This window comes from Eptatretus burgeri, chromosome 5 (assembly GCF_056783735.1).
Source record: "Eptatretus burgeri isolate ZD-2024b chromosome 5, Ebu_testis_v1, whole genome shotgun sequence".
Taxonomy (NCBI): Eukaryota; Metazoa; Chordata; class Myxini; order Myxiniformes; family Myxinidae; genus Eptatretus; species Eptatretus burgeri.
In genome coordinates this window covers 63,535,981-63,548,480 of record NC_140965.1, presented here as the reverse complement: position 1 = coordinate 63,548,480, position 12,500 = coordinate 63,535,981, and the positions used below count along the sequence as shown (strand labels likewise).

Sequence of the window (12,500 nt, the reverse complement as noted above, 5' to 3'; positions counted from 1 at the left end):
TCCGCCATCGAAGATCGGAGGTTACTGTTTTCACCCCTTTCTGTTTGTTACTTACGAAATCTAAAGATTTCGTAAGTATATTGATGCCTTCCGTTTCTGTTTGTTTGTTTGTTTGTTTGTTTGTAGGCACGATAACTCAAAAACGGAAGAACTACCAATGTCAAATTACACCACGTGATTCAGGAGGGCGATGGCTAGTGCCGATTTGATTTTGGTCAAAATCGGTTAAAGGCCAAGGTCACAGTGAGGTCAAACATAATTCCATAAATTCACGTGGAGAAATGGAGTATTTTTGCTTCGCTCGACGTTACGAGTTCGTTTTAACTTCGATTTTAATTTTGTCTTCGGTTTTTGCGATCGCTTAGGACGCTTAAAACTCGGTTGTCGAAATTCTGGTAAAAATCGGATGTTTTGGAAACATTTTAAGATTGTATAAAAAATATTTCACTCGACGCGTCACGGGTCGTCCCATGATGCAGTGCGCTCGAGCAGACGCGTCGTTGAGTCACGTTAAGGTATAATTGCGTGGAGAAATGGAGATTTTTGCTTCGGTCGACGTTACGATTTTTGATGGTTTGATACAGAATCATCATAGAAACTTCTGGTTTGCGTCGCTACCTTCTCTCGAGACAGCTTTTATTGGACAAGGTCAGAGGTCAAGTTGACGATTTCGTAAGTACCAGTCTATGACTGCTTGTTTGTTTGTTTGTGAACAGTATTATGGAAAAACTCCTCGACGGATTTCGACGAAACTTGGTGGGGTGATTACGTTTGGTCCAAGGATCATGCCATTAGATTTTGGATTTGGTCCAAAATCCAATATGGCCACTATGGAGGTCATTTTGAAAAAAGATTTTATTTTTTTTATTTTTTGCATTTCTACATGTTTTAAGTTATTTCCAACCCCCCCCCAAAAAAAAAATTGTTAGAGAAAAAAAAATTTTGCAACTTTTTTTTCAACAAAATTTCGATTTTTTTTTTTTTGTATTTCTACATGTTATAAGTGATTTCCAAGAAAAAAACATGCCAAAATTATAATTGCGGCTGATTTTGGAATTTCAGGTGGATATACCCACGTAAAATCAATTTCTGTCTCAAGGAATCTAGTTAGGACGAATGAATTGAGTATGTAAAAGTTAAAAGTAAAAGGGAAAGTTGCAAACTATAACTCTGTGAGCACTGTTGACGTCAAATTGAATGAATAGGATATCGGGTTCACTTGAGTGACCTAGCAGTATTGGCGGCGGAGGTTTTGCACTCTACCGAGTGCTCCCTCTCTAGTTGCTACTGCTATTTATGCTGTTGTCACTGGTTGTTATTGTTGTTTTCTGGCTCTTCTGTTATATCAAATGTCATTCCATCCCATTAACCATCCTTGACAGGCATATCCTGTAATTTTGGAAATATTGAGAACAGTGAAAAGTTATAGTAATTCACTTTACATTTATTATTACCTCTGCCACAAAAGGTGAAGGAGGTTACGTTTTCACCCCTTTTTGTCTGTTTGTCTGTGTACAGGATATCTCAAAAAGTTGAGGATGGATTCGGATGAAACTTGGTGGACAGGTTCGGTGTGTGACAAGGAAGAATTGATTCAATTTTGGTGAAGAGCCTGATCCGGATCCGACTATAATTTTTAAAGTGATTCTTCACTACTGAGAGCTGGGGCTAAAATATATATATATATAGATTTAGTCCATGGGCCCAGGCCAGAAATTCCACTTGTCGGTACCATCTAAGGAAACCAATCCTAGTTATGATTTTTGAATTGGTGTATATATATAGATCATATTTTGATGCGATAACTATTGCAGACTGGCAGCTAATTGGTAGTTATCATCTCTGGAATGTACCGCATAATGGAATGTACTCACTCTCCGCATAATGAAAGCGAAAAGGCAAACTCAGAAACATTCACTAATGATGCAATTGCTGTTTCCACATGGGGCTAGAATGAACTGCAAACCACAAATACATGTCTGAAATGCTTTATTTATACCATCCGAATAATCCTTTCTGTCATTCCTGAAGGCAGAATTTGTTTTATGGCAGAAAGGGGCGAAAAATAGGGCCTATCAAAATGTTGCTGATTAGTGATTTTCAGGACATTTTAATTTATAATATTGTCATACAAGTTCCCTGGGTAGTGCTACTGAACCGCAGTAGCCTACAACATGCACATGTTGTATGAGGAAAACATTTATGAACATTTTACAAGTTTATACCACAGTTAAAGGAATTGCCCTTCCCCTGCCCTAGTTCCAACAAGCGTCCAACATGTGAAATTTACGGATAACCCAAATTTCACCACGCTACTGTGGCATGTTTATGTACTATGTTTTACTCATGCATATTTGTAGCCATGAATGTCCTTGTGATTGTGCCAAAACATTAACACCATGGATCAGTAGTCTAGTCTTCATCACTGTTATCAGCATCAGAGTCCTCGAGGTCTACAACCTCTTCCTCGACATCAGCGGGCTGGTTGCTGCAGGTTCGCAACTTGCACATGTCAGTGCACTTCAGGCTATTGGCAAGGCACGTGCAGTCTGGGAGTTTGCACGACCGTCCACACTTGCAGGAAAGCAGTTGCAACACTGCATCCGGTGCTGGAGAACCCTGCATCCACTCGATGGCCAGCTTCCCGTCATCATCAGTGGTCCATCCACAACCCTTGGGACTTGGAACATAGGGTTGGCATTGCAGACAGCGCCTCCAAATAGCAGCCTGGTAGTTTGCACGGAGGATGTGCATGAAGAGGCAGTCTTCACATGGTGAAAGCTGACTGGACTCTATCTCTCCCCGTCTGGCACAGAAGAGTTGATGTCGGAGTTCATTGACTTTCGTGGTGTTGGTAGATGGCACGTACATGTGGCAGGTGACCTCTTGCAGCTTCTGAAAGAGCTCGGTGGATACTTCCCATGAATGACCGAGCTGACTGAAGGCCTCTTGGTAGGTCTGATCCGACTTCATTTGTTTCAAGGCGTCCATCTTTCCCCGGCCTGCAAAGGCACTGACTGTATCACAACCGGAGAACACGTGCAGTCCAACCAGGGCATCACAGACACTGTCTCCCATCGATCTAGCAAGCTTGTCAATGTCGAGGAACCGTGTGCGGGTTTGCGTACCACACTTCTGATACACGGGGCATAGGATGTCCTTATTGAAGGCAAGACACAGCACGAGGACATCTGTATCTTCGGCAGTGATCACCACAGCCTTGTACCCAGCCTCTGCTGCATGCAGAGCATGCAGAAGCATTTGGGTGTCTGCTTCCTCCTGCGTGGACTTCAGCTCTGCCACTTCCTCCCACTGGTCTTTTTTTTTTTTTTTTGATTTTCCCCCAAAACGTCAATATCTCAGAATGGTAAAATGGTAAAAATGCAAATTACATACACTAAGCTGCTCTTCTGGAACGGTTATCACATATTGAAATAATCATATAGTCCCTACCAATAACTTAGTAGCCCTAAAGTTTGGTTTCCTCAGATGGTACCGATATATGCCTGGGCCCATGGACTAATTGTTGTGGATCTCACTGCGCCGGCATGCGGGCGACCGCTTTTAGCTAATTCGCGGCCGCACGCGCCCACCGACCATGGCATCCAGTCGTAGCTTCCGGATCAACGCTGAAATCCAGCTTCGGGTGTGTTTTTAACCACACCGTAGATCAGCCAACTTTTCTGTCCACGTGCTACAGAGTTGATCGCCGAATTGTCGATGTACCTAATTATTCGCGCAGACAGAAATGCTGGGGATTTACACCTCAATGGAGCCTGCACGAAAACGAGCCGCTTTTAAGCAGCTCCTTCCGTTTGCGATTTGCCGAGCGGTTTTATATCGCCAAGCCCCGTCGGATCCGATTACTTTATCGGTGTTAAAAACCAGCTAATATTCCAAACGCAATTATGGCCGTTCAATGGAGGAAGGGACGCAACGAGCAGGTGAATATTCAAACAAAGGGGACATTTATTTAGAACACATGCACGCATGCAGTCAAGGCAATGAATGGGGGTAGGGACAAGAGGCGAGCAAACAAAAGAACTACAGCCGTTCTATTTATTATTTACATGCACTTATAACAATTCTCTACTTAAGGACAAGGCGCCACAACTTCCATGCAAAGAAAACCCCAGGAAAAGAAAGGGTAGAACAGGACCCGTAGGCCTTTAATGTTCCGTGGAGCTGTGGAGACCAAAGGAGCTCCGCGAGACTGCGCAGGTTACCTGCCAACCTCGTGGTGACTAGCTGGGCGACCCCCGAGGTTTCGTTGTCAACACGGCAGCTGGTGTGGCAGCTCGGTTGGTCCAGGCCTAGCTGTGCGGCCTGGTCGATCGGTCCGAGCCGACGATGCCTCAGAGGAGCGAACAGGCCTTGCTCTTTTGGAGTTGATGCTCTCTTAAGAGCCCGCTCACTCCTCAGCATCGCTCGGACCGTCCCAGGGCCCGATCACCTCGGACCGTTATGTCGCTGTCTGGCGACTTCTCGCCGGCTGCCTCTACCGACCAACAGCCCTGCACTGGACTCGAACCTCTGCCGGACTCCAAGCTCCGCTGCGCTCCGACGAGCAGCAGCCCTGCACTGGACTCGAACTGGAACTCTCCACCCCGACTCCGAACGAACTGCACTCAACTTCGAACCCAGACTCCAGCTCGACTTCGCTCGACTGCCGGCTTGGTGTTCCAGCACGCCCTTTTATGGGGTTGGGGGGTGCGTTTGGTCTTCCACCTCTGACCCTTCACCCCCCCGCTGGCTCCGCCCCTTTTGTCATTTTGATCCGATCTCGCCGTCCTGACGCGGACAAAGCGGACGTGGTAGAGATCACCGGCCCTCGCCCCAACGAGGGAGTCCCCGCGTCTGTCGGCGGAGATGCCGCTCGTCCGTGGAATGCCGTTGCTGGCGAAAAGATGGCGGCGTTTGTGGAGACGAAGGTGAGGAGACGTTGTTCGTTTGTTTATGTGGTGAGGGGATGTTGGCGGTTGTCACGAAGGTGGTGAGGAGATGTTGTTTAAAATAAAGATAGAAAAGAATAATACTACCTCAAGATTGCACAGCCCGGCTCACGAATAAATCCCGTTAGGCATCGGTGGAGAAATCTATCTGGACACACACTTATCGACATACCTGATCTTCGGGGAACCTGAATGGTGTTCTGTGAATTTCCACAACCGTAACAATATTATATATAGCACGATATCTCAAAAACTTGTGGAGGGATTCGGACGAAACTTGGACAGGTTGGGTGTGTCGCAAGGACGAATTGATCCGAATCCAGATCTGGATACGAGAATTATTTAATTCTTAAAGTGATTCTTCACCATTGAGAGATAGGGCCAAAAACAATATAGTACTGTATTGTATGGTATTTCAAAAATGTATCGGGCTCGATATGTTCTCGTGTATCAGGCATTACGTGGCGGAGGTATGCGCTCCACTGAGTGCCCTTCTAGTTTTTTGTTAGACGTTCCCAAAAAGGACTTTACAAGTGCATTGAGCTTTTGCTTTTTGGCGGTTACCAATTGAGCACAATTATGAGGAAAGATGTTTATACGTTACACAGAACACAAATACAAATGAAAATCTCAAAAAAAACGTTATAATTCCTCAATCAAAGTGGAAATATATCTCGCTGCGACTCACCAACAGATGTCCCACTTGTGAAAGCAAAAGTTGCAGTGATACAAATCACAATGAAAAGCGGTGCCTTCAGCATGGCGAGGACACTCAGAATCTGGAATGAGGATTGATTCATTATTTCAAACATTTGTACAATTTTAAAAGTGAAACTCGAAATATTATCTCAAAACAATGATCAACATTGACATTGGAGGTGTATAAACAAACACTGGAACTTTGGGAAGGTTTTCTATCGGCTTTTTTCATGAGTTATACTGTGACACATTAAGTAGATGCAGCCAATGGGTTGTAATATTATACCCAGCCAGCTATTTCCTTACCTTTATGACCATAGTAAGTATTGATAAGCACATGTGAAGATGGAAATGACTGCTAAGAGAAAGGCCTATGATTAGGCAATGGGGCTGCGAGGGGACCAATACACTTGGAGGATTCATAATTGGAGATAAATTAATGACAAGGTGGACTTTCAGGAAGAGATAAACAATGATCTCCACATTGTTCATGAGAGAGATCTCCACAGACCATCATGATGGACCATGACCAAAAGGAGCAAAATGTATTGCTTTGACTTTGGAAATCAAAGTGATTCTGCAGTGATCAACGTGTTACTATTTATGAATGTGATCCAAATGAGCAAATATCTACCATAGCTCTCATAATGTCGAAATGCCTGCAGGAAGGCTGCTGTAAACAAGGTAATTCTCAGAAGATCAGTAGTCTCATCAGCATATAAATATTTTGTCATACAGTACGGGGTGACAAGACAGCTCACCTACTTTGGTTCAACTTGCAAGACAACGGGATGTCATAATTTTGGTGACATATGTATCAGGATCTATTTGATATTCTTGTGAATCTGGACTCGTCTTCCTGTGAATTTGGCCTATTATCTGAGATTTTCGACTATTTCCTATTTCATGTTATGTGAGTGTGTTATGTAAGTCATCTAAACTCTGCAAGTGCTCACAAACACTGGGTGAAGTATGGATGCCTGTCACCCTGCCTTTCCATGACCTATGGTAAATACATTACATTGCTGTAAAAAAAAAAGTTGCCTTCATACTATATGCAGTTGGAGAAGTGTCTGTTTGCTTGGTTGTTTGTTTATTCCTGGGTTTGTTTGCTTGACTTGTATGCATTCCTAAATCACTGGACGGAAAGGGGGAAAGGTTGGAAGAAGAGTTGAAAACTGGTGGTTGGTCAGGGCGCGTGCACAGGAAAGTTTTAGGTGGTACAAAAACAAAAATCCATCGTCACACAGGAGGGTTTTAGGGTTCAGGTTGAGGGAGCACTGCAATTCTCTACGTAAATATTGTATGGTACAGTGCCACGTCCTGTGTGAGGGGATATAACAAGTCATCCTAAAACATACCAATTCTGGCAGAGTTAACCCATCCATAATTTTTGGGGAGTTAAAACATCCATAATTCTGAGGGAGTTAACTTGTCCATAATGATGGGGTTATTTGCTTGTACACTCAAAATAACAAAATTGATCATGCATTATTTTATGTTTGTTTTTGCATTGTAAACATTTTTGGGGGGTTTTAAAGGTTATCAGCAGTATTTTAAAATGTATGCATTGGCTTACTGGAAACCAGTGAAGTGTTTTGAAGATTGAAGCGATGTGATGAAATATCCGAGCTTGAAGTACAAGCATGGTTACCTTATTGTCTCCGCTATCAAAACTCATATCGGAGCAAAATGAAGTCCTTTATAATGGAACCAAATATATTTCCCCGTTTAATTTTTTGCATTTGCTCTCAAATTTTAACAATATGTTTTACCTCCGCCACCTAAAGTGGACAGAGGTTGTTTTCACCCCGGTCTGTCTTTCTGTTTGTGAGTATGATATCTCAAAAAGTTGTGGACGGATTCAGACGAAACTTGGTGGACGAGTCGGGTAGGTGACAAGAGCATGCTTTTGGTTAAGGTGCTTATTATCTCGCCCCCCCCACCCCCCGGAGGGAGGGAGCGGGATATTGTAATCGTCCGGTTTGTTTGTCTGTTTGTTTGTCTGTCTGTCTGTTAGCAACTTTACGGCAAAACGGCTTTAGCAAACACTATCAAATTTAATCCACAGGTGGGCAATGAACTTTGGACGACCCCATTAACTTTTGGGTCCAATTGGATCAAAGGTCAAGGTCAAGGTCACAAAAAGATCAAAATCGTTTTTCGCTCATAACTTCGTCAAAAATGATCTGATTTACTTCAAACTAAGCTTATAGTGAACCTTATTCTATTTGTCACTTATAATCCTACCCATTCCTATAGTGAAAAATGCATATTTGTGAAGATCGGTAGGGTCCGAAGTTTTGGGGGTCATGGTCATCAGTCAAAATTACAAATTTTGCATTAAAACTAAAACATGGTTACGAAAATACAACTTTACGGGAAAACGGCTGGCTCAAACACTGTCAAATTGTATCCACAGGTGGGTAATGAACCTCGGACGACCCCATTAACTTTTGGGTCCAATTAGGTCAAAGGTCAAGGTCAGGACACGAAAAGGTCAAAATCGTTTTTCGCTCATAACTTCGTCAAAAATGATCTGATTTACTTCAAACTAAGCTTATAGTGAACCTTATTCTATTTGAGACTTAAAATCCTAACAATCCTATTGTGAAAAATGCATATTTGTGAAGATCAGTAGGGTCCGAAGTTTTACGGTCATAACTTCGTCAAAAATGGTTTAATTGACTTCAAACTAAGACTAAAATATTCCTTATTCTATTCCTTATAATCAACGTTCAGGTTAAGGATGTATCAAATTTAAATTTGATCCCCAAAATAACTTTATGCCTTAAATGGGCGGGATTTGTTGTGCCTGGCACCACTTGTTTCGATTAGATTTTGGTTAAGGTGCCGATGCCAATCCGGCCTATCAGTGGGATACAAAACATAAATTGTCCAGTCTGGCAGAGGTATGCACTCGACTGAGTGCCATTCTCATTACCTTCACCACCGAAGGTCAAGGAGGTTATGTTCTCACCCCTTTCTGTGTTTGTTTGTGTACAGGATATCACAAAAAGTTGTGGAGGATTCGGATGAAATTTTGTGAACAGGTAGGGTGTGTGACAAGGACGAACTGATTGGATTTCGGTGAAGATCTGGGTCCGACGACTCGAATTATTTTTCGTGATTCTTCACCAATGAGAGATCGGGCCAAAAACTATATATAGCACGATATCTCAAAAAGTTGTGGACGGATTCGGACGAAAGTTGGTGGACATGTTGGGTGTGTGACAAGAAATAATTGATTCGATTTTAGTGAAGATCTGAATCCGGATCTGATAATTTCAAAGTAATTTTTCACCATTGAGATAGGGTCAAAAACGATATATATATATATATATATATATATATATATATATATTATATATAATATTATATATATTATATATAATATTATATATATTATATATATATATATATATATATATATATATATATATATATATCATGATACTTCCAAAATGTATTGGGTCCACGATGTTGTCATGGATCAGGCATTGCGTGGCGAAGGTATGCATTCTACCGAGTGCCCTTCCAGTTACCTCTGCCACCGAAGCTTAAGGAGGTGATGTTTTCACCCCTTTCTGTCTGTTTGTTTGTGTACAGGATATCTCAAAAAGTTGTGGACGGATCCAGATGAAATTTAGTGGATAGATTTGGTGTGTGACAAGGACGAACTGATTAGATTTTGAAGATCCGGATCCAAATCCGATGACTAGAATTTTGAAAGTGATTTTTTACCATTGAGAGATAGGGCCAAAAACGATACAGAGCACAATATCTCAAAAATTAATTGAATTAATGCCAGGTGGGGTTGACAACCTGTCATCCTTCTGGGATCGGTAAAATGAGATCCAGCTTGCTGGGATGATTGAGCCATTCGAGTGTCCTGCGTCTGAGTGGCGACCCATCCAAGATTGTGCCCAATAACCCAGGAGACTGCTTCGGCAGCACCAATGTTTTGTACAGAGTATGGTCCCATTTGGTTTGGATTTGGAAGGGTTTGGATCAGAAGAGGCACAAAGGTAAGCCTGCTCACAGCGAGTTACAGTCATGAAGTGTCGCATTATGAGAGCATGCACCAAAGTTTGAATCGTCTTGAATTAAGCATAAATGGATTTGGGCAATATTTTGCAGATCATGGAAGAAAATTCATTTGCAGATTGTAGCAGCATATGGAATATAGGAAACAGGTCCATGATTATACCAATGTTGGAAACAAGGAGGTGCTGATCACCAAGCATCACTCTCTGGGGCTAAAGCTTCGAAGAACAGATGAGGGGGCTAACAACCACGTCAGTCTCAGCAGCAATGACTGAGAAATTTCATGGACATTCATCGTTGAATTTATTTGAGAGAGGGATTTTGAGTTGCAGGAGAGAGCACATCATGTTCAATGGACAGGTAGATCTGGGTATCAGCATCGCAGTGGAAGTTGACACTGAAGTTCTGTAAAATATTACCAAGAGCAGCCTCATCAAGAGTAAACAAAAGTGGAACAAAACAGATCCCTGGGGACCACCGAGTGATAGATTAAGTGGATCTGATGATTATCCAGCAATGTTTTCAATAGACGTTTGATCTGTATGTTAATATTTAAACCATCCAAGAACAGGCCCAGAGATACCAAAACAGGATTGAAGATGGTCAAGTAGTCTATCGTCACATACATGAGGAGGCACGTAGGTGACATCTGCTCACCACCCCTGACACGTGGGGCCTGGTCCCAGAAGAGCCAAACGATGATTGGTGGAATTGAACAGAGAAAGCAAACTCCATTTCCACGTGAACCCAATGTTGCTGCTAATGTTAATACCCTGGTGACAGGAAGGGAGAACACCTGCAAGCAAGAATTGAACGATTTAATATTAATAAAAATAAAATCAATTTCATAGTGACGCTAAGACATGAGATGCAAATCCCAACGGGCCTCAGTGTAACGACAATTACAGAACATGTACTTAATAATCACAAAACAATACCTGTGATGTAACTAAGTTTGAATGTAAAATGTATATCTATGCTCTGCCCATGTCTTGCCTCATGCATATTCATGTTTTGCATCATGCATATTTCTGCTATGCCCATGTGTTGGGTCATATCTGCTATCAGGGGGCGAGGGCAGCTCTTCCCGGTCTGGCGGAATTTGTGTGTGGAGAAAGCCTGGTTTTCACCGTCACACTTGGAGTATTTTAAAATAAAGTAAAAGTGATTGAAACCTCTAAATATTCGTAAGCTGCCTGGAGCATTCTTTATTCAAAAATTCAGGACATTTCAGCTGTTCCTGGATAGTAAAAACCTGACCATGCTCATCTCGCCGCTGTGGACAAGCCACCATGTCAAGCTCACTTCACACGTGGTCTGTCGCTGGCTCCTGGGGTTCATCCAACTCTTCCCGGTCTTCGCGCATGTTGAAGGCCAGATCAGAAGCAGCCGAGGCCTCTGTCAGAGCTGTCAAAGGATGTAACTCGGACGAAGCTTTCTCTACAAGGTCACACATGACAGTGCATGTCAGAGCAGAAACTCTATCATGAAGTCCAAGGAACTGTCCATAGAACTCCCAGATAGAATTGTGAGGAGGCATATATCTGGGGAAGGGTATAAAACAATTTCTAGGGTGTTGAAAGCTCCCAAGAGCACAGTGAGCTACAATACTGTATTAGGAAATGGAAAGAATATCGAACGACCCAGACTTTTCCTCGAGCTGGCTGTCCTACCAAATTGAGCAACTCGGCAAGAATGACCTTGGTCAGAGACGTGACCAAGAACACAATGACCACTCTGACAGAACTACAGAGTTCCTTGGCTGAGATTGGAGAACCTGCCGGAAGGACAACAGTCTCTGCAGCACTTCTCAAATCTAGGCTTTATGGGAGAGTGGTCAGACGGAAGCCACTCCTGCAAAAAAGGCACGTGAAAGACTGAGGGCATGAGGCTAGAGATTCTGTAGTCTGATGAAACGAAAATTGAACTCTTTGGCCTGAATGCAAAGCGCTATGTCTGGCGGAAACCGAGCACAGCTCATCACGCATCTAACACCATCCCTACCGTGAAGCATGGTGGTGGCAGCATCATGCTGTGGGGATGCTGTTTAGTGGTAGGTATTGTGGGCCGGGGGATGGTGGCGATTAACGACCACTAGGGGGAGCAGTAGAGGCATCTCCCACCGAACACCCGGCATTTAGGTCTTGACTCTTGGACAACTCCGAAGGTCACGGCTCACTTAAGGACCGTGCTCGTCAATTCTGACGGCGTGGGGAAGGTCAATAGCCAAATTTCAATATACCTAAGTACCCACGTCGTCAAATTACCAGGGAAGTCACACCAACAGACTCTGTCGAACCGGGTCGCTCTAGCGACCTCGGTCCGGTGTAACCGAGCAGAATTACCAAAGTACATCGGACCCAATGACAACCTACGGCACCGACGGCCTCACTATTTCTCAAGCCAGCACCGTGCTGGGTCAATGGAAGAGAAACACGGGCAACGAACTGGAACATTTAACAATTGGGGGTTTATTTATAATGGTGGGCAATAATCGGGAAGGGAGACACAGATCAGAGTTACAACCGAATAAAATGCAATATATAATAAAAAGAAAACACTTAAACAATTCTACCTTACAGACTGGCACCACACACACACACACACACACACACACACACACACACACACACACACACACACACACACACACACACACACCCACACACGCACACACACACACACACACACACCCCCACACACACACAGACACAGACACAGACACACACACACACACAATAAATGGACCCCGTCGTGTCTTTATTGGATCCTTCTGCTCGAGAGGGAAGGCGAGCTGAGGGT

General features: G+C 43.3%; 2 protein-coding genes across 5 annotated transcripts in view; one reads left to right on the top strand and one right to left on the bottom strand.

Annotated features, from left to right (window-relative positions):
- Positions 1-12,500, top strand: part of LOC147026554 (leucine-rich repeat and calponin homology domain-containing protein 1-like) — a 295,928-nt gene that overhangs the window by 95,543 nt on the left and 187,885 nt on the right. The gene's annotated exons all lie outside the window — the stretch shown is intronic.
- LOC147026557 (protein lin-12-like) overlaps positions 1-12,500 on the bottom strand; it is a 126,868-nt gene that overhangs the window by 88,224 nt on the left and 26,144 nt on the right. For 3 of the 4 annotated variants that reach the window (XM_085882071.1, XM_085882068.1, XM_085882067.1), the window contains exon 2: positions 5,641-5,731. In XM_085882071.1, the coding sequence (XP_085738197.1) occupies positions 5,641-5,713 (73 nt within the window). In that variant the 5' untranslated portion in view covers positions 5,714-5,731. Of the gene's footprint in view, positions 1-5,640; positions 5,732-11,003; positions 11,139-12,500 lie in introns of all 4 variants that reach the window. The other variant, XM_085882070.1, reaches the window with a different exon arrangement.